The 23155-nt window shown below is 55.4% G+C and overlaps 2 protein-coding genes across 4 annotated transcripts in view; one reads left to right on the top strand and one right to left on the bottom strand.

Moving 5' to 3' along the window:
- The window catches only part of LOC100660900 (AFG3-like protein 1), a 24002-nt gene extending 11936 nt beyond the window's left edge, over positions 1 to 12066 (top strand). For 2 of the 3 annotated variants that reach the window (XM_010597781.3, XM_010597782.3), the window contains exons 8-17: positions 2684 to 2954; positions 4652 to 4789; positions 5081 to 5234; positions 6197 to 6304; positions 7053 to 7178; positions 7748 to 7858; positions 8842 to 8957; positions 9523 to 9723; positions 11312 to 11506; positions 11770 to 12066. In XM_010597781.3, the coding sequence (XP_010596083.1) occupies positions 2684 to 2954; positions 4652 to 4789; positions 5081 to 5234; positions 6197 to 6304; positions 7053 to 7178; positions 7748 to 7858; positions 8842 to 8957; positions 9523 to 9723; positions 11312 to 11506; positions 11770 to 11988 (1639 nt within the window). In that variant the 3' untranslated portion in view covers positions 11989 to 12066. The remainder of the gene's footprint in view (positions 1 to 2683; positions 2955 to 4651; positions 4790 to 5080; positions 5235 to 6196; positions 6305 to 7052; positions 7179 to 7747; positions 7859 to 8841; positions 8958 to 9522; positions 9724 to 11311; positions 11507 to 11769) is intronic. The other variant, XM_064273610.1, reaches the window with a different exon arrangement.
- On the bottom strand, positions 12040 to 23065 carry DBNDD1 (dysbindin domain containing 1). Its single transcript, XM_064273613.1, has 4 exons — positions 23003 to 23065; positions 17262 to 17408; positions 16836 to 16976; positions 12040 to 16125 (listed from the first exon to the last, which is right to left on the bottom strand). Exons 1-4 carry the CDS (start codon positions 23031 to 23033, stop codon positions 15965 to 15967), a joined length of 480 nt encoding a protein of 159 aa, XP_064129683.1. The 5' UTR covers positions 23034 to 23065; the 3' UTR covers positions 12040 to 15964.
- Between the last annotated feature and the right edge of the window lie 90 nt (positions 23066 to 23155).

The following is a 23155-nucleotide window of genomic DNA, read 5'->3' as shown; positions in this document are numbered from 1 at the left end:
GTGCATGTCGTTATAATACTTCGTCATCTCGAGCCACCCTTTGAAATCATCTGTTCAGTTCTTTTACTTCATCATTTCTTCCTTTTGCTTTACCTGCTTAATGTTTGAGAGCAAGTTTCAGTGTCTCCTCTGACATCCATCTTGGTTTTTTCTTTCTTTCCTGTCTTTGCAGTGACCTCTTGCTTTGTTCATGTATGATGTCCTTGATGTCATTCCACAACTCGTCTGGTCTTCGGTCATTAGTGTTCAACGCATCAAATCTGTTCTTGAGATGGTCCCTAAGTTCAGGTGGGATATACTCAAGGTTGTATTTTGGCTCTCATGGACTTGCTCATTTTCTTCAGTTTCAACTTGAACTTGCTCATGAGCAATTGATGGTCTGTTCTAAAGTTGGCCCCTGGCCTTGTTCTGACTGATGATATTGAGCTTTTCCATCATCTCCTTCCACAGACGTAGTCAATTTGATTCCTGTGTCTTCCATCTGGCAAGGTCCTTATGTAAAGCTGCCATTTATGTTGGTGAAAAAAGGTATTTGCAGTGGAGAAGGCGTTGGTCTCGCAAAATTCTGTCATTCGATCTCCGGCATTGTTTCTATCACCAAGGCCATATTTTCCAACTACATGTCTTCCTTCTTTGTTTCCAACTTTCGCATTCCAACCACCAGTAATTATCAATGCATCCTGATTGCTTGTTTGATCAATTTCAGATGGGAGAAGTTGGTAAAAATCTTCAATTTCTTCATCTTTGGTCTTAGTGGTTGATGCGTAAGTTTGAATAATAATCATATTAAGTGGTCTCCCTTGTAGGTGTATGGGTATTTTCCTATCATTGACAGTGTTGTATTTCAGGATAGATCTTGATATGTTCTTTTTGACGATGAATGCAACACCATTCCTCTTCAAGTTTTCATTCTTGGCATAGTAGGCTATGTGATTGTCTGATTCAAAATGGCCAATACCAGTCCACGTGAGCTCACTTATGCCTAGGATTTCAATGTTTATGCATTCCATTTCGTTTTTGACGACTTCCAATTTTCCTAGTTTCATACTTCGTACATTCCAGGTTCTCATTATTAATGGATATTTGCAGCTGTTTCTTCTCATTTTGAGTCGTGCCACATCAGGAAATGAAGGTCCCAAAAGCTTTACTCCATCCACATCATTAAAGTCAACTCTACTTTGAAGAGGCAGGTCTTCCTCAGTTGTCTTTTGAGTGCCTTCTATCTGGGGGGCTCATCTTCCAGCACTATATCAGACAGTGTTCCACTGCTATTCATAAGGTTTTCACTGGCTAATGGTTTTCAGAAGTAGACTGTCAGGTCCTTCTTCCTAGTCTGTCTTAGTCTGGAAGCTCAGCTGAAACCTGTCCTCTATGCGTGACCCTGCTGGTATCTGAATACTGGTGGCATAGCTTCCGGCATCAAAGCAATATGTAAGAGCCCACAGTATGACAAACTGACAGATACGTCGAGGAGCATTTAGCTAGGCAGCCTTAGAATAGTGCTGGGTGGGAAGATCAGACAAACAGTATTGGGTACCAGTATCGTTGTAGCCAGAATTTCCAAAGTCTGCCTGTGGGACAGATGCCCTGGAACACCTTGAAAATACAGGTGCCCCCCACCTTTGAAGTTCTGATTCATTTGGGGGTGAGGGCACCTGTGGCTTCGTCAAGCTCCCCATGGTCAATCTTGGCACTGGGTGTTGTGTGATGCCATCCTGTTAGGTCATGCTTTGCTGGCTTCAGGCCGTGTTGCTCGCTGAATTCCCATCGCATAGCATGTCTCTTACGTGACTTAATGGGAGTCAGATTAACTCTTACATGTCCCAGGGCTCCACAGGCTGGAGGTCAGGCTGACTGTGCTGTGCCCTGCTCCTATGTTGGCATCTTGGGGACGTTACAGCCCTGTATTCTCACTGCCTCCTCCTCACTGACTGAATGCGGGAGGGGATATTTCAGAGCCATCTCTAGTGGGGAGTGGGTGTAGGCTTGGGAGCGCAGTGGTTTGGGGTCACTTCTCTCCTTGTGGACAGTCTAGAGTGGGGCTGGGTGTGAACGCACAGGGTTCTGGTGGGGCACTCTGTTTCCAGTGCTGTCTGGTGGCTGTTTACTGCTGACTTGGGTTTTGTACTTACTTGGAATTTGCAGGAATACTGGATTTATGTAGGCCTGACTTTGGGGGATCCAGTATTTGTTCTGGCAGTAAAAGTGATGTTGAGAGCTGGAAGAGTGAGAGGCTTCAGCCTCCCTTTAGAGGGCGTGGGCAGCCTTCCACATGCTCCCAGTTTGCCTGTGTTTCTGTTTCTAAGAGAAATGATAGGAGATAAGTAAAACAGGAGGAAACTCAGTACAAAGTAGAGAGAAGAGCAAGGCTCTCTGTTGTGAAAATGCTTGGCTGTGGAGGCTGCAGTCTATTCTGTGGGCTCATGGCTGGCATGGAGGTCAGGCTGCCCACCAAACCAGCTGGGGCTAAATCAGGGTTAAATTGGGGCAAACAGGTGAGGACCTTTCCATTGGGAAAGCCAGATTCTGTGTATGGACTTGGGAACATTTCTTAAAAGAAACCGCTTCCTTTTGTGTAGCAAAATAAAGTCCTAGAGCAGCCTACCCTTAAATGGCCTGAAGGTGATATTTTTGGCTCCCTGTCCCCTGAGTAGAAGTGACATTGGTATTTTTGGGTTTCTAGCTCTTTCTTGCGAAGCCTGGTGCCCACCTTGCTCCTGGTTGGGATCCTCCTGTATGCCGTGCGGAGGGGTCCAATGGGGACTGGACGCAGTGGGCGAGGAGGAGGCCTCTTCAGCATGGGAGAGACGACAGCCAAGATCTTGAAGAATAACGTGGATGTAAAGTTTGCTGATGTGGCCGGGTGTGAAGAGGCCAAGTTGGAAATTATGGAGTTTGTAAATTTTCTGAAGAACCCCAAGCAGTATCAGGACTTAGGAGCCAAAATTCCCAAGGTACTGATCCCAGAAAGTGCCACATTGCCTCTGTGGTACAGCACTGACCAGTATTTAACAGCTTGGTTTCTTTACATAATTTTGTATTTTATTTATCACAGTAGAGAATGCACACAGAACTTGCAGAGTACAACAGTAAAAATCTCTTACCTGACTTACTTGGGACCACACAGTGTGTTAATGTAAAAGCCTGTGAGACTGTGGAATTGTAAGGGATAATATGTGCCCACCTGAAGTGTTTTTACTTTTAACTTAAAGCATACATGTATGCTCCTTTATTTAGAGGCCAATCCTTTCATTTGAGTTTGGCTGGGAAGCCTGGTGCAGATAGCGTTTGGACACCAGCCTTGTGTGGCTGTGTCTTCCCCGGGCCTCCGCAGGCTGGGGCACTAGGCAGCTTTATCTGAACAACAGAAACCCTCCACCTCTGTAGACCTGGGTGACTGAGCCTGGGATGACAGTTCTATCTACATGTTGTAGAATGTTGAAGGCTGGGAAACCAGGAAGGGTGATGAAGGTCTGAGACTGTCACCTTTGACCAGCAGAGAGCACAGCTGTCACCCTGTTAGCGCTTGGGGTGGAAGGGCTGTGTATGTGTGGCTTTCAGAATTTCTCTCAGGTGCTTGTATTTTAATGGGAAATGTGGGTGGTGAAGCAGTTGGGTGCCAAGAAGCGTCCCACCTGGATGGGCGTGGTGGGTTCAGAGGGGGCTCTATGAGTCCATGTTGTGCTGCAGAGAGCGGTGTGAAGGATGGTGATGCTTCAGAATTGCTCACGTGATTATGCAATAATGTGTTCCTCTGAGACCCACTGTGACAGTGAGCACTTCTTGTGGCACGTGGATCCTGTACCTGGGAATACCCTCAGCATGTCCTTGTTTACCCTCCTGCCTTCCAGAACATTCTTGGCTAGCAGGTTGGCTCCTGAGCCAAGAGCTCTGTGTGCATGTGCCTTTGTGTCATAAACTGTGGTGCGAAGACCACCCACATGGTGGGCTGAAAGGTGTCAGGGAAGAAGGGGCACTATGCGGGCCCTCTTCGGGGGGCATGGTGTCTGGTGCCTTCGCCCTCCAGTATGTGAATGCTGTCTTGTGTCTGTTTTTGTTTTTAAAGATTTAAAAAAACTTTAAGGTATCCCTTGAGAGGCTCAGATAATGATCAGGAATGGAGAAATACAAGCCCGCTCCTTTTGGAAATCTTTGAATTTTCAGGCATAATGGTAATCCGCCCAATGAGAGTTGAGGTGTTTTGCAGGGACATAGGCGAGGCAGGTGTTAGGAGAGTGAGGATCAGAGTGATGGTGAGGCATTTCCACCTGCTGAGCCTTAAGGCCCAGGCCCAGCGAGCACTGTGCCACTGGTTTAGAGGGGGACTCTTGGCTGGGGTATAAGCCGGTGTCACCATTTGAAGAGTCTGACAGAGTGGTGATTCAAATAAGCATTCATGCACTTGGGCCCAACAGTGCTGCCCTGGGAGTTTTCCCACAGAAATCACGTGCTCTGCTTAATGGGGATTTCATGTCCTGTATTAAATTTGTAGCGTCCAAACTTTTCACCATGAATGTGCATTGGTTTTATAAGTAGAAAAGACTTAAAAAAAAGCCTCAGCTATTTCAGTAAAGCCTAGAAGTGACCTGTTTAAGAAAACAAATTCTTAGCAAACATAAGTGGAGATAGACGCTCCAGCATCTCGTTCCAGGGAGCCATGCTCACAGGCCCCCCCGGCACCGGGAAGACCCTCCTGGCCAAAGCTACTGCAGGGGAGGCCAGTGTGCCCTTCATCACTGTGAACGGGTCCGAGTTCCTGGAGATGTTTGTCGGCGTTGGCCCAGCAAGGGTAGGTGGATGGAGGCCGGCCGCCGATGGTCACGGCGTGTGGCTTCTCAACTGCAGCCAGAGGGACCCTGTGGGAGCCTTGCGTGGAGTGCAGGGTGTGCCGTGAGTAAATAAGGAAGCGAGTCAGTGGGCAGGGCTGGTGGGCCCCTGTCTGGCTCTAAAATCGTCTGTTAAATCAGAACAGTTGTGATTCCAGGTCAGACTCCAGAGGCCAGGATTTGGACTGAAGGGGACACTGTGTTCCTGTCTGCACACGGGTGAGATGGGCTCTTTCTGTGGCTCCCTGTTACAGGTTCGTGACATGTTTGCAATGGCCCGAAAAAATGCTCCTTGTATATTGTTCATTGATGAGATCGACGCGATTGGCAGGAAGCGTGGTCGCGGGCACTTCGGGGGCCAGAGCGAACAGGAGAACACGCTGAACCAGATGCTTGTGGAGATGGATGGTGAGTGGGTTTGGCTGTGGGCTCGGCTGTGGGCTCGGCCTGGAAGCTACCTGGGGGAGAGTCCCAGATGGTTCTGGAACATGAAGGAGAAGGCGTTGCAGTATGACTGTGCTTAGCCAAATGAAGTGCTTCACAGCGGAGGGCTCTCCCCGGCCCTTGGGGTGTGTGGTGTTGGGTACAGCAGGAACTAGTGTCAGTTAGGATGGGTGTGTCAGCCCCCATTCAGTGCCAGCTGGGGGTCCTCTGTTAGCTGTTGGTGAGTGGGGTGCTGTGAGTCCTCAGTCGTGGTGGGGTGGATGGTACATGGTGGTGCCACTCCAGAGCCAGCTCTAGGTGGGTGCGTCTGCTCCAGCAGGCGAGACAGCTGCCTTATCTACCCCAACCTCCATCTTCCCCACCGGAAGAGATGGCAAATGGTACCCACCTTATGGCACTGGGTCTGGGGAGAGCAGAAGGAGACCTGGAGCCACTGCAGGGGCCAACCAAGGGTGGGGTGGCTCTAAACAGACAGGTATAGGTACACGGTACCGGTATGCAGAACAGGTGTGTGGGAGGGGCCGTGAGATACGTGTATAGGACAGGTGTAAAGGAGGGGCAGAGGGACAGGTGTATAGGACAGGTGCACAGGAAAAGCAACAGGACAAGTATGCAGAGCAGGTGTACAGGAGAGGCAGTGGGACAGGTGTGCAGGACAGGTGTTCAGGACACATGTATGGGAGAGCAGCAAGACAGGTATGTGGGAACAGATGTGTGGGGGAGCAGTGAGACAGTTGTGTAGGAGGGGCAGCAGAAAGGTGTTAGGACAAGTGTGTGTGGGGGGCAGTTGGACAGGTACACAGGACATGTCCACAGTGGGGTGCTGCTCTGAGGTCGAGAAGTGACTAGGAATGTGGCGCTGCCCTGCAGAGACACCACAGCTGGCCGGAGGCCTCATCAGGCTTCACTTGCTTCTCTGTGTCCAGGGTTCAACTCTACCACCAATGTCGTGGTGCTTGCAGGCACCAACCGCCCGGACATCCTTGACCCAGCCCTGATGCGGCCGGGCCGCTTCGACCGGCAGATTTACATCGGTAACTATGGCCTGCTCTGTGGACTTTAGTTTTTGTATTACCGTTGTCCCTTTGGGTTGAAAGTGTGGCTGGGTCATTAACTGTGTAGTTGGAAGGGATTTTGAGAAGGCTCCCGAGTGACGAACATAACATTCTGGAAGGTGGAGGGGCTTGAGTCCCTTAGTTACTGCCCTGAGGGTCCACTTTGGGACTAACATGTGGCTGGCTTTCGGGATGCCAACTCTTGTATATGTGAGTGGGAATAATGTAACAGGTTTATTTCTCCAGTTTTTTTTTTTTTTTTGTGCAGTGTTATGAAAACTTTAAAGATATCTTAGAAGAGAAAGATTGGTCCCTTAGCCTCTACCCTGGTGGTTGCGTCTTCATTGCCCTGACCTGCACTCCCTCATCTGCTTGTTAGAAAATGTTAATCCCACGTTGACCCCCGCCTTGCTCCCCAGGATAGTTGACGTGTTTCTTGTGGTCAGGTGGTATGGCCTTGGGAATGCAAATTAAATCCTGCCCAGAGGTCGCACCTTTAGGAAGGTGGTGTCATGCATTGCAGAGCTGAACGTACCTGAGCTCTGGCTTACTCCTGCTTGTGCTCCCTGGCTCTGGCCAGGTGGTGCCCGGAGCACCAGGCTGTGCCCACAGAGACTGTGCCATGCTGCGGAAGGCCCTGTTGGACGACCAGGGAGCCGTGAACTGGCATGTCCTCTGCCGTCCGTGATGCTGATGCAGCCCTCTGCACTCATGCCTTCTCTTTCAGGACCCCCAGACATCAAAGGCAGGTGCTCCATCTTCAAGGTCCACCTGCGTCCCCTGAAACTGGATGAAAGCCTCAGTAAGGAGGCTCTGGCGAGGAAACTGGCTGCGCTTAGCCCAGGGTTCACAGGTGAGTGCGGGCAGACTCCACGTGGCAGGGACCATGTTTTGTGTGTGCTGGCCGGCTGACTGGTGGGCAGTGTGGTCCTGGTACATGTCTTCCTTGTCTTTATAACTTTGATTCTCTCAGGAAGCGTAGAAGATCTCAGGTGATTGTTTTTCACTCCAAAGCTAACCATACCCTTTTGAACTTTTAAAGCTCTTTAGACTTAATGAGTTTTCACTGAGTGCAGATTCTTGTTGCATTTTTCGGTCTTTGGCTTGAGCTCCCAACTACCCTTCCTTTTTTTTTTCTCTTTATTTAAAATCCAAGATCTAGCTTCCTTTCCAGGGCGGTCTGAACCCTAGGGGTACCTAATGCCACCGAACTGTGTTCTTAAGGAGTCGGGGAGGTTTGTGGCATGTAAGTTATTCTTCAGTGAAGTTGTTTAAAAGAAAGCCCAGCTAAAAGTGAAGACTGAGGAACAGTTCCCATCTTCTGCTCTGCTGAGGTCTCAGCCTGCTCCCTACGGGGGGCTTTTCTGTGGTGAAGGGACCCAGAGGTCAGGGCTGACCATTGACTGTTGTCTCCTGGGTCAGGTGCTGACATCTCCAATGTTTGCAACGAGGCGGCCCTGATTGCCGCCCGCCACCTGAGCCCCTCTGTGCGGGAGAAGCACTTTGAGCAGGCCATTGAAAGGGTCCTTGGAGGTGAGTGCCAGACAGGAGGGGCCACCTGGGCCTGGGGGATGGGGAGCCCAGCCTCTCTTCCTGTTCACAGGATCCTTATCCAGTTCCCAAACCACAGTCTGAGACTTGGTCTGCCACGGTGTTCTTCTCTGGGAGCTGTAGTGAGAAACTCAAACAGATGGGATTTCCAGGGTGTTGGAGGGTTTGGGGAGCAGATTAGAGCCAGGCTGGAGGCCTGGCTGCTGAAGGGAGGGGAGATTCTCCCCTAAAGAGGCCTTGTAGGTAGAGGAAGAGGGTGCGGGGTGTGGGCAGCTTCCTGGGGCAGAACTGCTGCTAACAGTCAAGGCCTGTGTAGGGTCTGTCTGGGGACTGGGGGTCTCCAAAGGCCACACCAGGACACCACACCCCACAATATTGTCCCAGGGTGGAGGTTAGTGCGTGTAAGTGCAGCCAGGCTGGGGTGGCCAACTCTGGGGTGGTTTGTTTAAAAGCTTTTATTGAATCATAAACATACAGAAAAGCACACAAAACATCCATGAGCACCCCACACCAGACACTCAGAAGGTGTCTGCTGTCCTGGTAGCTCTAAGCTGAGGAGCTCGAGGCCCCACAGTGCTGCGACTTGCTTGTGGGTCAGGTTATCAGGAGGACATTGTTCTCACCCTCTTCCTCCTTGCCTCTCCATCTTTCTCACTGTACCCCACATTCCCCTTCTCATCCTCATCCCCTCTTCTCCCTCCCATCCTCGCCCACCCCAGCCCCCTCCCTCCACTGCCCTCCTGGCCCAGTTCCTGGCGTCATCCTCTGAAATAGCAGGAACCTGTCAGGTATCCTCCGAGGCCACATAACCTGTTCATGCTTGGCTAAAATCAGGGGCCTTGAATCTATGACTGTGTGGGATCTTGGTGGGATGTGGGAGCAAGTGTGGCGGGCTGGGGGCCTCCTCTGTCCTGACACCCCTAGCCCCTCAGCCCACCTCTGCCTTACCTGGGACCTGTTTCCAGGTCTGGAGAAGAAGACTCAGGTCCTACAGCCCAGTGAGAAGACAACTGTAGCCTACCATGAGGCTGGGCATGCCGTGGTGGGCTGGTTCTTGGAGCACGCGGACCCCCTGCTCAAGGTCAGTCCCCTCCCCAGAGCATGTGCAGCCACCGGCCCTATGTCCCTTGGCTTCCCCGGGCCCCCCTACATCCCTGGCACCCGCACACCCCTCGGCTTTCTTGGGGTACCCCCTTTGTCCCTCCCGCCTCCCTGCTCCCCCCACACTCGGCCTCCCTGGCCTCACCATCCCTCAGCTTCCCTGGACCCCCCACAACCTCGGTGTCCCTGGTTTCTTCCACATCCCTGGCCTCAGCCTGTACTCCTTTACCTTCCTGGGCCTCACTCACATCGCTGGTCCCCGACTCCTCAACTCCCTGGGTGCCCCTCCCCTCTTGTCCCCTTGCCTCCCTGGGCAGGTGGAGATGATCTCATGTCGACCTGAGGGACTGGCACTCTGCCAGGGGTCCCTTCCTCAGGGTGGACCCAGCGTAGGGTTTTTCTCTCCTGCTTACCCATCCTGTGACATCAGTGAGAAGGAAGGAGCCGGGCAGGGGTGAGGTCATTTGAGACACCCCAGCGTCCGTAGGAGGGTCCCCAGGAGGGAGTGACGGCTGCTGTGGGGTGCTGGGTGCTGTGTCTTGCAGGTGTCGATCATCCCTCGGGGAAAGGGACTTGGCTACGCCCAGTACCTGCCCCGGGAGCAGTACCTGTACACACGGGAGCAGCTCTTCGACCGCATGTGCATGATGCTGGGGGGCAGGGTTGCTGAGCAGCTGTTCTTCGGGCGGATCACCACAGGTGCCCAGGATGACCTGAGGAAAGTCACGCAGAGCGCCTATGCACAGGTGCGGATGGGCATCGTCAGGCGTGGGCAGGTATCATCAGGTGTGGGTGGATGTCATCACAGGCAAGGGCAGGCATCACAGGTGCAGGTGTCATCTCAGGTGTGGGTGTCATCCAGGTGTGGGTGTCATCCAGGTGTGGGTGAGCACCATCACAGATGTGGGTGAGTTTCATCACAGGTGTGGGCGGGTGTCATCACAGATGTGGCTGGCATCCTCACAAGTGTGGGTGTCGTCACAGGTAAGGGCAGGCATCACAGATTCAGGCGTCATCTCAGGTATGGGCGTCAACCAGTGTGGGCGAGCATCATCATAGGTGTGGGTGGGTGCCATCGCAGATGGGGGTGGCATCCTCACAAGTGTGGGTGTCATGGGTGAGGGCAGGCATCACAGGTGTAGGCGTCATTGCAGGTGTGGGCGTGCATCATCGTAGGTGTGGGTGTGGGTGTGTGTCATCACAGATGTGGGTGGGTGCCATCACAGGTGTGGGTGTGTTTCATCACAGGTGCGGGTGGGCATCACAGGTGTGGGTGAGCATCACAGATGAAGGCGGGCGTCACAGGTGCAGGCATCACAGGTGTGGGTGTCTCAAGTCTGGGTGAGCGGGCATCACATATGGGTTAGTGTCACAGGTGTAGATGCTTGTCATCACAGGTGTGGCTGGGCATCATCACAGGTGTGGGCATGGATGGTAACAGGTGAGGGCAGGCATTACAGGTGTGGGCATCGTCACAGGTGAAGGCAGGTGTCATCACAGGCGTGGGCATCATTACAGGTGAGGGCAGCCATCTCAGATGCAGGTGTCATCACAGGTGGCATCGTCATAGGTGATGGCAGGTTTCACAGGTACAGGTGTCATCACAGGTGTGGATGTCATCACAGGTGAGGGCAGATATCAGCTGAGGGCAGGCATAGGTGTGGCCATCGTCACAAGCAGGCATCACAGGTGAAGGCAGGCATCATCACAGGCGGCATTATTACAGGTGAGGGCAGGCATCTCAGATGCAGGTGGCATTGTCATAGGTGATGGCAGGTTTCACAGGTACAGGTGTCATCACCGGTGTGGACATCATCACAGGTGAGGGCAAGTATCAGCTGAGGGCAGGCATCACAGGTGTGGGCATTATCATGGGTGTGTCATCATGGGTGTGGGTGTTAGATGTGGGCATTGTCACAGGTGTGGGCATCATGGGTGCGAGTGTCATCACAGGCATGGGTGTCACAGATGTGGGCATCATCACAGGTGTGGGCATCGTGAATGTGCCATCACAGGTGGGGGTGGAGCATCACAGCTGTGGGTGCCATCACAGGTATGGGCACCACAGGCACAGGCAGGCATCAAAGGCGCTAGCAGGCATTATAACAGGTGTGGGCTGCGTCATAGATGGTGTCACATATGCAATCAGGCAATATCACAGGTGGGGGGCTTCATGGGTGGCGTCACAGGTGCAGGCAAGCATCATCACAAATGTGAGCATTGTTTCAGGTGTGGGATGTGGGCCTCCTCTCAGGTGGAGGTGTCACTGTGTGGGCGGGCATCACAGGCACATGGTCCGGGCCACAGGCTCAGCCGGCTCTCTGGTGCTTCCAGATTGTCCAGTTTGGGATGAGTGAGAAGCTGGGCCAGGTGTCCTTTGACCTCCCACGGCAGGGCGAGGCGCTGGTGGAGAAGCCATACAGCGAGGCTACAGCCCAGCTCATCGATGAGGAGGTGCGGCACCTCATCAGCGCTGCCCATGCACGAACCCTGGAGCTGCTGACACGCTGCCGAGAGCAAGTGGAGAAGGCAAGTGGGCTGACACCAACACCAGCCCATGGTCGGTTCACAGCCAGACTGTGGGTCAGGGCACAGCACAGGTCATAGGTCACAGATAGGTCATGAGTTGGGGTAGTGGTCAGGTTGTGGGACAGATCAAAGGTCAGGTCATGGGTCATAGGCAGTGGGTCAGGTCAGCCCACCATGCCCACGCTTGTGGGACTCCTTGAGTTAGGGCTAGGTCCATGGGCTGTCGGAAGGGGTAAGGGGCAGCCTGACACATGTGGTTCCAGGTGGGGCAGCGGCTCCTGGAGAAGGAGGTCCTGGAGAAGGCTGACATGATCGAGCTGCTGGGCCCCCGGCCCTTTGCAGAGAAGTCCACCTACGAGGAGTTTGTGGAAGGCACCGGCAGCCTGGAGGAAGACACATCCCTCCCCGAGGGGCTGAAGGGCTGGAACCAGGAGCGGACAGAGGGCCATATGGAGGGCCAGGTGCAGGAGAGCCCCGCATAACCCTTGTGTCTCTGTCGCGCCCTCAAACAGCCTCACAGGCTGTAGCCACCGAAACAAATTAAACCCATGGTAACTGCATATAGTGTGTCCGATGAGGTACTCAACCTACGAGGATCCCCATTCCTGAAAGGTACCCTCGACGGGGACCAGAGCCCAGAATGAGGGGACTTTGAGTTCCTGATCTGTCCCAAGAGGGGTGTGGCTGGGGGAGGGCTTGGTGGGAGTCGAGTGTCCTGGCCTGTGGGAGGACGCGTCATGGGGCCCTAGCCATCCACATGAACGACTTTAGGTGGGATAGGACTTCCTGCTCAGGAATACTTCACGGAGAAGAGTGTGTAGGGACGTGATAGAATTGCCCTGCGGAGAGCAGTCTTTAGGCCAGTAGAAACATTCAGGGTTTAGCGAGGTGGTGTAATTGAAAAAGGGAAGAGAAACCAGCCATGAGGGAAAGTAGCAGATTTGAAGTAGCCATTTGCTCAGAGAAGCAGACACATAGACAGCGTGCCGTGGGAAGGACGGCAGTCAGTCCAGCCACTTGGGGCCTGCTCCCCTCCACATGCCCACCTGGGCCTATGGTGGCACCATCCTGAGTGTGAGGGTGGTGTGAGTGCCTCAGGAGAACCTGGCCCTTCTCAGGGAGGGGCGCCTTCTTGAGCAGGAAGTGTCAGTATGCACTTGTTCCTTGTAATTCCTTTCTGTTAGAATAGGGGCCCGGGCTGAGCCAGAGCCCTCGGCCTCTGGCCACCGCCCCAGAGAATGCACAACTGTGAGGGGCAGGGTCCATCTGCTCAGTAAGGGTCAGGCAGCCCTGTCCCATGTGTCCAGCTCCCCATCACTGGCCTCCTGAATGGTCTGTTGGGCTAATGTGCCCTAGTCTTTCTGTAGTGCCGAGGCATAGGCCTTGCAGTTGGAGTGTGCTGGGAGCTGCTGTCTGCAGGTGATGGGGAGACTGCCTGCAGGTACTCCTGTTAGATGAGGTGCCCCTGCACGCTGGGAGAGGTTAGTGCTTCACAACTGCCTTTGATGGGTGGTGCCCGGTTGCGCAGACAGCCATGGGCCCTGGCTGTGCTATGGGGCATCCTCAGGCCAGGGGCTGAGTTATGGGGGTGCAGGGGGGCTACTCTACTCACACCCACCACTCACCCAGCTCACCTGTGCTGCTCACCCTCTCACACACTCTCACATTCTCCATCTGCTGGCCCTGTCCTTGCTCTCAGGCTCCTCTGAGGGTCCCAAGATCAGACACTGGGAATGTTTCCTTATTTTGCCAAATTGTCACATTTGCCTCAGAGCCTCAAAATTATAGTTTCCAACTTGGGACAATTTCAACATCCACAGTTTATAAAATGTATGTTATTGGCTGGCGGTCTGTCCCCAGGGTTCCCTTTGATGGAGCGAGAGGATCTCCTACCCTGTGTGCACGCTGGGCCCCTTTTAGGCAGGTCTGGAACCTGGGTATGTTTCTGGGAGCAGGTACCCAAGCAAGGGGCCACTTGCTCCCATGGAGATTGGTGACGCACTTCACTCAACACATGTCTGCTTAGCTTGCTGGCCCATAGGAAGGGGGCAGCAAGGGATTCCAGCCCAGTGTCACAGAACAAGGCTACCTCACATGCTTGGGAGTCTCCCCAGCGAGGGGGTGGGCGGAGGGAGGAGGTCATGCCCTTGGGGTTCAGGCATGGGAACAGCTCTTCTGGGTACAGACCCCACAGTTCTCATCCCCAAGAGCACCTTGGTTTAGCCTACATGGAGTGCCCCCTGGCCACACTGCCAGCCTATACTAGGGTGCTGCCAAGAGAGTGACACTTGCCTCTCCCCTCAGCCTCCCTGTCACATGTCCTTGCATGAGGCCACGCGTCTCTGCCAGAGGGGGCAGCACAGTGCCGGACAAGAAAGGAGGTCAGCCAACATCAGCTCTTGGGGGCTGTGTGGCCTGGGGTTGCGCACCACTCTGGCCCCTCCTTGGCCCTGTGTCAGCTGTGGCATCATCGTCCTATTCTGTGCACGTGTGTGTATCACAGGTTGCTCTCTGGAGCTAAGCAGCCGTGCTGGCTCTGCATTCACTTGTGCCTGTCTCCCCTTCCCAGAGTCACGGTGAAGCTGGGAACTGCCTTCCGAATGGCAGCGTGGCTGTGGGTCCATCTGCCCAGGTGCCACGTGACCCTCAGGGCCAGACGGATGAGGCCCCTTCAGAAATGGGACCAGGGCAGCTGGCCTTTACCCTGTGCTCTGTGGTTCCAGGTCAGCGCCTTCCTACCTATCTGTGAGGTGAGGTGGCTGTAATGCAGCTGAGTGGTAAAGCTCTGGCCCTTCCAGAACTGGCTCGGCACCACGTGCTCAGGACTTTTCTCTTGGGGTAGGTCTAGGCCTCTCCTCTTGGCTCCTGGTGACTTGGCCTGTGTTGGGCAGGGGCTTGCACCAGGAAATGACTGGCCAGGCTTGTGTGGGGCAGGACTTGTGTCATCGCTGCACCTAGGGACTTGAAATCCAGGACGCTTGTCCCCAAAATGTGACCTGGATCAGGTTAGCCTGAGTGCGGTGTTCCCCAGGGCTCCTGCAGTCAGAGAAGGGCCTGAGGAGGCGAGGCGCTGAGCCGATGGCCCACTCCCCTGCTGGTCAGAACGCCTTCCCTCCTCCCCCGCCACGTACCCTGTGGTGTCAGGAGGAAACGGGCGCCACGGACAGGTTGATGCTTTAATCCCGCGTGAGTGAGTGATGGCAGAAGCTGCGGCAGGGATGATGGAAGTGGGGAGGGGGTGACCATGGGTGGGGTGGTCACATCACCAAGCCCTGCCAGGGGCCGGGAGGGCAACCTCCTTGGCCTTTCTGACAGCTGCACCCACCGTCACCTCTAAGGAAAGAAAAAGCCGATCGCGGCTGCAGGGAAGGAACGAGGTGGTTGTGCCTTCTGGAGGGTGTGAAGCTGCTGTAGCTGCGGACTGCGGATGACTGATCTGGACTCCCCAGGGCATAGTGGGCAGGCAGCATCAGGGCATCTCCTGGAGAGCCACCGCCCTCGTTTGAAGCCATTTAGATGGGGGCGGGTAGGGCAGATTGGTGGGGACAGAAAGCAAGCCCACACTTATTTTACCTGTCCTTTAACCAGGAGTCTGGTCTGTGACCCTTAGCACATAACACAATGCAGCTGGGCCCTCGATCAGGGTGGGGCCCTGTTGGCCCTCCCGAGGCCAGGATGCTGGCTAAGGACAGACCTACTGTGTGCATGCACGTGTGTGCGTGTGACAGGTGGGCGGTGTGCAGCCAGCAAAGCATGTGTCCCCCCATCACGGGCCGGATGTGGGAGGTGACCTGCCAGCCCCTTCTCCCCACCCAGCCGTCAGAGTGGGGGCCACGGCTCCGAGGCAGTTGTGGCATTATTTGGTGTTCTGAGCTATGTGGAGACAGCCTGGCTCTGGAGACAGCCTGGCTCTTAGCCTTCTGGGCAGGTCGTAGAGGTGGTCCAGGGAGGGGAGGGGGCAGACAGGGACTTGGTGACCTTCCTGGGAAGCTTCCTAGACAGCAGGATGGCCCAGCATGTGGTTGGACACAATGTGTCTTAGTAAGTCAGAGACCTGGGACCCCCTCGGGAGTCTCTGAGAGGCTCTCCCCACTCAGGCCCTCACCGCTGCCCACTCGGGAAACAGATGAGAGTTCTGTCCTGCACACAGAACTTTCCAGAAGGCTGGCCAGTTGACAGCCACTTTGCCCCAGCCCCACTGTCCATTCTCCTCCCTGGTCATTCTGTGCCACTGAATGGAGGTTTCTCCAGAGTTGGGGGCTGAGGACTGAGCCATGGGTGCACGCTGGCAGAACCAAGGCCCAGGTCGGAACTGAGTAAGGCCACTGGGCTGGGCTTGTGCTTTGGAGACCAGGGGACCAGCTGGGCTGAGGGGGAGGGCACAGGAGCCAGAGTCCGCGTCTTCTGCCTGGCTGGGGTTTCCTCAGGGCCATCAAACCTCAGGGCAGGCAGGGTGGCCTAGTCCTTCTTGGGCCTGTCCACGGTGAGGAAAGTGCCAGTGGTGGTGGCAGCTGGCCGCTCTGTGTCGCCGAGGGGTGGCTTCTCACGGTTCTGTTCAGCCTTCGCGCGGGTCCAGGATGGAGAGCGGAGGCAGCCGGCCCGGGGCAATGGGTGCAGGCCTGGTGGGGACGTGGGGAGCAGGGTTTAGTGTAGCTGGCAGGGCCCTCACTGAGCTGGCAGTGTGTGTGAGAGAGACCTGTGTACATGTGTATTTATGTGTGTGCATGTGAGAGACCTGTTTGAATGTGTTCAGTCCCTTTCCCAGGGCACAGGCTCTGCTGAGTTGGGGGCTGGGGGAGGGGGCTGAGAGTGGGGGCTGTGGCCTGAGCTCCCCATTTCCCCTGGCCAGGACACATGCAGCTGACACACAGCCCAGCTGCTTGAGGCTGGTGGAAATGCCTTTATAGCTTTTTAAGAAAAGAACTAGGGAGGGTGGTGTGACGGTGGGACATTCCTTAAAGTTGGTCCCCATCGATGTGTGGACTGCAAAAACGAATGATATGGTGACAGGCACTAAAATACATATTTGAGATAAAATTAAAAAAAAAAGGAATTTGGGGGGAGGGAGCAGTATTCAGGAACAGTGACCAGAGCCACCATTTCTGGTCCCCAGGGTTTCTCAGCTGGCCTAGCTGTCAACACCCAACACCCTACGCCCCCCGGACACCCCCACAGCCCTCTGACACCTCAGGGTCTCCTGATATCCCACGGCTCCCTGACACCCCCATGGGCCCCCAACACCCCATGGCTTCCTGACACCCCCACAGCCCCATCAACAGTCCCACAGCTGCGACACTCCCACAGCTCCCCGACACCCCATGGACCCCACCTGCCGGGGAGTCGTTGGCAAGGTTCTCGTCGTCCGAGTCGGCGAAGACCTCCGCCAGCTCCTGGTCGGACATGTCCGTCAGCTCCGTGAGGTCCAGGAGGTCAAAGTGCACCTCCAGAGAGGAGACACTGCTTAGGGGCTCTGGGGGGGGGGACCAGGGGGTGTCAGTGTGGTCACCCTTCTTCCTGGTAGGACCATTGGCTGGGTATGTGCTCCCAGCACTCAAGATTAAACAGCATCTGGGGCCCCCGCTTCGCAGATGGTGCAACTGAGGCCCAGAGGGACCTGGTCCTTGCCCGCTCTCAAATCCAACTGCTTCTGCCCCGCCATACCCTAGGAGGGGGCGTTTGGGTAGGAAGTGGATTCAGGTCCCAGGTGAGCTCACAGGGACCCCAGGGACATGCTGGGCAGGTCGGCCATACTTACGCCTTCGCTCCGTGACCTGCAGGAGCCCCGGTGCTGGTATGGGGACGCCCACCTCCTCCTCAGCCACAGGCGTGTGGCAGCCACCCCCTGTGCTGTGGGCTGGGACACCCAGGGCAGCTTGGGGCATTGCAACCTCCTTAAGAAGCTCTGAAATCAAAGATACAGGGTGTTACCTTGGAGGGACACTAGTGTTCACACTCCATCCAAGAGGCAGGGGAAGGACTTTAGACCTTGGCTCTTTTGATGGTTCTGGGCAGTGCTTAAGGGTGGTCAGCACATGGGCTTGTGTCAGGACCCCAGACAAGGAGGCAGGAGGCTGCCCTCCTGGTCAGGCGGTAGCCTTGCTGTGGACAAGAAGGGGACATTGAGAGCTGGAGATCAGCACTGCCCATCAGGACTAGCTATGGGTATCTCTGGCCTCCTTTAATCCAGAATAGCCCTGCTTTTCCTTGAGGGTGAAAAGCCCCCTCCTCCTGCAAACTTACTTTTCCTCTTAAAAGCCTTTATTGTTGCATTTGAATTCAAAATAACACTTAATCCTTGTAGAGAAAGTTATGAACAAAAGAGGTAGAAAGCAGCAGGGCCCTGTCACTGCCCACTGCCACCCACTAGGATTAACTATTGGGTGAATTAAAAAAAAAAAATCACTGTTTTTCAACTTAACTATACACACTTTCTGTCAGGCAAGAGGCAGGAAGCTCTCCTCCACCTAAGCCTCCATCAGGCTCCACATTTGAGGGTCCAGGGCCCACCCAGCCTGCCCTGCCCCAGCCCCCACTAGGAACGTCAACTCCACACACCCTTTGGTCACCTTGGACCCTGTTTTCCTCACAGCCACATCCCTCCACCCACAAATCCTGTTGCTTCTTCCTCCACTTCTCACACCTTGGCTGCCACTGCACTGGTCCACACCCCATCACCTCCAGCTTCCAGGACTCCAGTGGCCCCTCTGCCATGGCTGTCCCTGCTCCCTGGACCATTCCCACAGGCTCAGATGTACCTCACCAGGGCCTTCCCTGGCCTGTTAGCATTACCCTGTCCCCCACACCTGAGCAGGTGTTCAGAAAAAGGGGTGAAGAATCAGTGGGTCCTGGCTAGCCTCCCAATTGGGCAGGCCAGGCAGAGGGCAGGACTCTGCTTTCTCTGCTGTGAGGACCCTCCATCCCACCCCTCCCAGCCCCACCACAGGGCCTTTGACGCCAGGAGGTTGGGACAGGCACATGTGACCTCTCCACAGGGTATGAGAGTGTGTGATATGTGTGTGTAAGCACTGGTGCCCCAGACAGTGGGGGTAATTTTAGTAGCCTGGCCTTCAGTGCCGAAAGCTGCTGAGGGGGCCTAGAGACAGCTGCCGCCCAAGACAATGCCATCCGCCTGAGCACTAGTGGAGCCTGTGGTCCGGAGGGTCCTTGAACCAACATACCCCTCCCCCTGTGAAGCTGGGGTGTCAGCTCTCCCTGGGGGCCCCTGTTGAGGGTGGGTTCTTATGCGGTGGATGGCCTGCCCCCATCCATGGTGGCTGTGTCACGGTTTGTCCCAGGCCAGGCAGCAGGCTGGGTGGGGGTAGGTGGGAGGGCAGGGTATTCTGTTTCCACTTTTCTGCCGGCATTTGGGGTGAGGTTTCGAGCAGTGGTCGGAGAGTAGAATTACACCCACCAGCAAGGACACCTTCCTGCCCAGAGGGAATCAGAGGCATGATGCCAACCCTGTGGAGCCAGGTGAACAATGACCTAACAGGCGGGGTGGGGGCTCCTCATCAGCCCCGGGGCCTTGCACAGCCACCCGAGGGTCAAACTGCCCATGGGGAGAGAAGGAAGCCTCTTTGAGGTGGCCAGCAAGGCTCGGCCACAGGCCTGCCAGGTCCAGGACCGAGCAGAGCCTCGAAGACACAGCCACTGCCCGGTGGGCACCCATACCCACAGCCCTGAGGGGGTACAGGTGGGGAAACATGCAACATGGCAAAACAGAGTTCTTCGACATGGCACCTGCCCTGTCCTGCCCAGACTGAACAAGGGGCTATGCTTTACAAATCCTGGGCTGAGGAGGGCCACGGGGATGCCCGCTGGCTGTAGTCTGGCTGCACTCTGCAGGTATTGGTGCCCTGGCCTGGCACTATGGGGGCAGATGAGGGATTGGGAGATGCCACCTTACTGTCAAAGACAACAGACTTTTGCTGGAAGCGTATGGTTGAAATAGGGAGCTAAGAGTCCACATGTGAGGGGCAGATGGCACGTCCTGGGCCCCAGGAAGGGGCAAGGGTGGTCTTGCCATGGAAAATGGTCAGCTTCTGGGAATACAGTTTGGCAGTTCCTTAAAAACGTAAATACAGAACTGCCATACAATCCAGCAATGCCATCCATAGGTGTATACTCAAGAGAAATGAAAACACACGTCCACACAAAAATGTACACGCATTTCATAGTAGCATTATTCATAATAGTCAAAAAGTGGAAGCAACCCAAATGACCACCGACTTGGTAAATGGATCAACAAAATGTGGTCCATCCATACAACGGAATATTATCCAGGCATAAAAAGGAATGAAGTTCTCATACATGCTACATCATAGACGAACCTTGAAAACATTACGCTGAGTGAAATAAGCCACGTACTGCATGATTCCACTTATATGAAATGTCAGAACAGGCAAATCCATAGAGACAGAAAGTAGGTTTCCAGGGGCTGGGGGGAGGGGAGGATGGGGAGTGACTGCTAATAGATATGGGGTTTCTTTTTGGGGTGATGAAAATGTTCTGAAACTAGAGGTTGTGGTTACACAACTTTGTGAATGTACTAAATGCCACTGAATTGTACACTTTAAAGGGGTGAATTGTTTGGTTTATGAATTATACCTTAGTGGAAACAAACCAACAGGCAAAGGTTGCTCTTGGCTGGAGAGTCAGGCAGAGCACACAATTTCACAGTAGATTGCTAGCTGCCTTGTTCCTCACTGTACTCCCAGGTTCAGACTAGGTCCTGGCCCACAGTAGGTGGGTGGACAGGGTCTGGGGCAGTTAATAAGTGGCTGCATCAGGAATTGCCCAAGCCTTCCTGATTCCCAAGCCCTCTTGACAGGTGCCTGTAGGAAGAGGAAGGGGCTCTCCATAAGTGAGAGCACAGCTCCTCCTAGGGCAGGGAGCACAGGGGGTGAAGTCACAGGTATAAGGTGAGTGGCGGTGTGGTTACCTCCTTTGGCATGGCCATGGCCGTGAGCTCCTTCCTGGGCCACCCAAGCTGCGGCGTGGGGCCCAGGGTTTCGGCGGTGCCCTGGTTGACAATGCCCTGGTTCTCAGCCCCAGCACAGCCCCTGACCTATGGGTGGACATGGATGCCAGCGCCTGAATACAGATATGAGTTGAGGTGCCATGGTGCTGCCTTTCCCCCGGGCTGCTGGCAGGAGAGCTGCAGGTCCACTGGGCTGAGCTGTGCCAATCGGCTGGCCTATTTTCCAGTATATTTGTGCCAAGGCCTGCCCAGAGCAGTGAGGAGGCAGACACATGTTCAGGGAACAAATGCACCAGGCATGAATGATGAATGAATGAAGTGAATGAATGAGCAAATACCATAAAAAACAGAGTGGCTGTGGAGAGGGACAGATGGTTGCAGAGGTGGGTGCACCTATACCCTGCTTCCCCGGCACCTTTATCCCTGTGAGCAGCACCCCCCCATACACCCAGTGTTCCAAGGATGCCGTGTGGGCAGCCAGTCTAGACTCTCAGCTGCCTGAGGGCACGGCCCAGGCCCCTCACTCACTCTCCCCAAGGCACCTTGGATAGATTTCATGTGGGGGTTAGGTAGGGCCCTAATTTTTCAAAGACACCAGTTGGGGTCCTTAAATAGAGGACCCTCCCCACCTCTGATGTTCACATTCTACCCCCTCCTGTTGGGTGTGACTTTCTACACCCCGCTCCCTAATTTCATCTGGGCCTCCCCTTCTGAATCAGATCAGAAACTGCTTCACAGACAGCAGATAAAACAGCAAGATCCTAGTTAGGATATAGCATGATGCTAAGAAATTATTGTTAATTTTTTTAGGTGTGAAAATGATGTTATGAGGTCCTTACCTCTCAGAGATAATTTCTGAAATATTTAAGGGTGAGATAATATGTTTAGATTTGGAAGTGAGGTTGGCAGTGGTTGGGCCAGGGAGTGGGGATGAGGAGTGGCCCTCGGGGCTTCATTACGCCTCTGGCTTGTCTCTGTGTATTTACGCTCAACACCCTTCAAAGAAAGAGTTCAAAAGTGAGACCTCAGGTTATCTTTACCCAGGTGCCAGCACCCACACATGACCTCACGAAACCCAGTGACGGAAGGATACTAGGAGTGGAAGCCCTCTGAGGACAGGGCCTCTCCCTGCAGGGTACCCAGCCCCCAGTCGGGGGGGCCTGACTCAGAACCAGAGCCTCTTGGTAGTCCCTGACTTCTCCCTGCTCCTCTCCCAAATGCCTGGTCTTTCTCTCACTCTGGCTCCCATGCCCTACGGCTAGGTGGGGTGGGGGGAGGGGGTTTGCTTTGACATCTCTATGCTCCCTAAGCCCTTGCTCTCCAGAGCACCCCCTCTGCATCTCCACAGGGTGGCTTCTGGGAGGCCTGGGTCCCCTCACAAATGACAAAGCAAAGAAACCCAAGTCCACTGAGCCCGGGGTGTGTCTGGAGGTACTCAGAGGGAGGTCGACAAGGCCCCAACAGCTGTCCCTGCTGTATCTGCTGTTCTCCAGGCTAACAGCGCCCCAGGCCAGACACCCAAGGCCAGATACCCAGTGCAGGGTGGACCTCTGCTCCTGACACTTCCACAAAGCTGCAGTGTGTGGCTGGGGGCCAGTGGGGGACCAGCAGGCCCGCATGTGCCCCGGGAGTGGTGGGCTGCTCTGTCCCCTAGTACCTGCTCGCTCAGGGATGGGGCCTGGCCAGCGGTGGAGGAGCTGGGCAGTTGAGGTCCAAGTTGCTAGGCCATGGGCACCGCAAAAACCATCCAGAAAAGGCTACCCGCGTGAAGACGGGGTTTTTCTAGAGTTTTCCTCTTGTCACCAGCTACCACCTTGCCTGGGACAGAGGTGCATGGGCAAGCCCTGCGGTAGGGTCTCACCCACCAGTCTAACAGCTGACAGGGGTGTGAGGAAGGGCGCTGTGCACACCCGCCCTCCCAGACGTGCACCCCGGGCCTCCTTGGAGCTGGGCACCCCCGAAGGCCGGAGTCCTCCATTGCGGCCCCCAGCGCCCCGCAGAATCCGGGTCCGGCCTCGCCCCCTGCCTCCCAGCCGCTGCAAACAAAGCGGAGGCGCGGCCCAGCGGACAGCGTCGCCCCCTCGCCTCGCGGTCCCAGACCCAAAACCCCGGCGAGCCGCCGCCCCACCCCCACCCTCCCGGACCTGACCTGCGTTTAGCGGGGGTGGGGTCGGGATAAAACTCTGGGCACCCGAGAAGGGCGCGGCAGGCTTGGCTGCTGGGGGTCGGGGGGAGGTTGGGGGGACCTGACCTGCGGGGACCGAGTCTAGGCGACCCCAGACCCAGCGCGAGGGCTGCGGGGGTCGTTCCCCGGAAGAGTCCTCCGTGGATAGCCGGCGCCCACACCGAGCCCCTCCCTCCGGTGGAGACAATCGGGCCTGGCGCTGCCGGCTCGGAGCTGCGGACAGGTCCCTGCGGCCCCCGTGCGGCCGATGGATGGCCCGGGGGTGGGGCTGCGGCTCTTGGCGCGGAAGGCACAGCTGGGGGCCCTACGAGGGGTCCTGGGGCTCACTCACCTCGCGGGCTGGCGCCCTCCGGGGGCTCCATGCGGCCAGCGGGGCCGGGGCGGGGCGCGGGCGGCGGCGTCACCCGGCCCGGGCGCCCCTGCAGAGGAGGCGGCGGCTCGCGCTCGGCCCGGGCTCCCGGCGCAGCGCATCGGGGCGGCGGGA

This window comes from Loxodonta africana, chromosome 21 (genome assembly GCF_030014295.1).
Source record: "Loxodonta africana isolate mLoxAfr1 chromosome 21, mLoxAfr1.hap2, whole genome shotgun sequence".
Classification (NCBI taxonomy): Eukaryota; Metazoa; Chordata; class Mammalia; order Proboscidea; family Elephantidae; genus Loxodonta; species Loxodonta africana.
The sequence above is the reverse complement of the archived record's forward strand: the minus strand, read 5'-3'. Positions and strand labels throughout refer to the sequence as shown.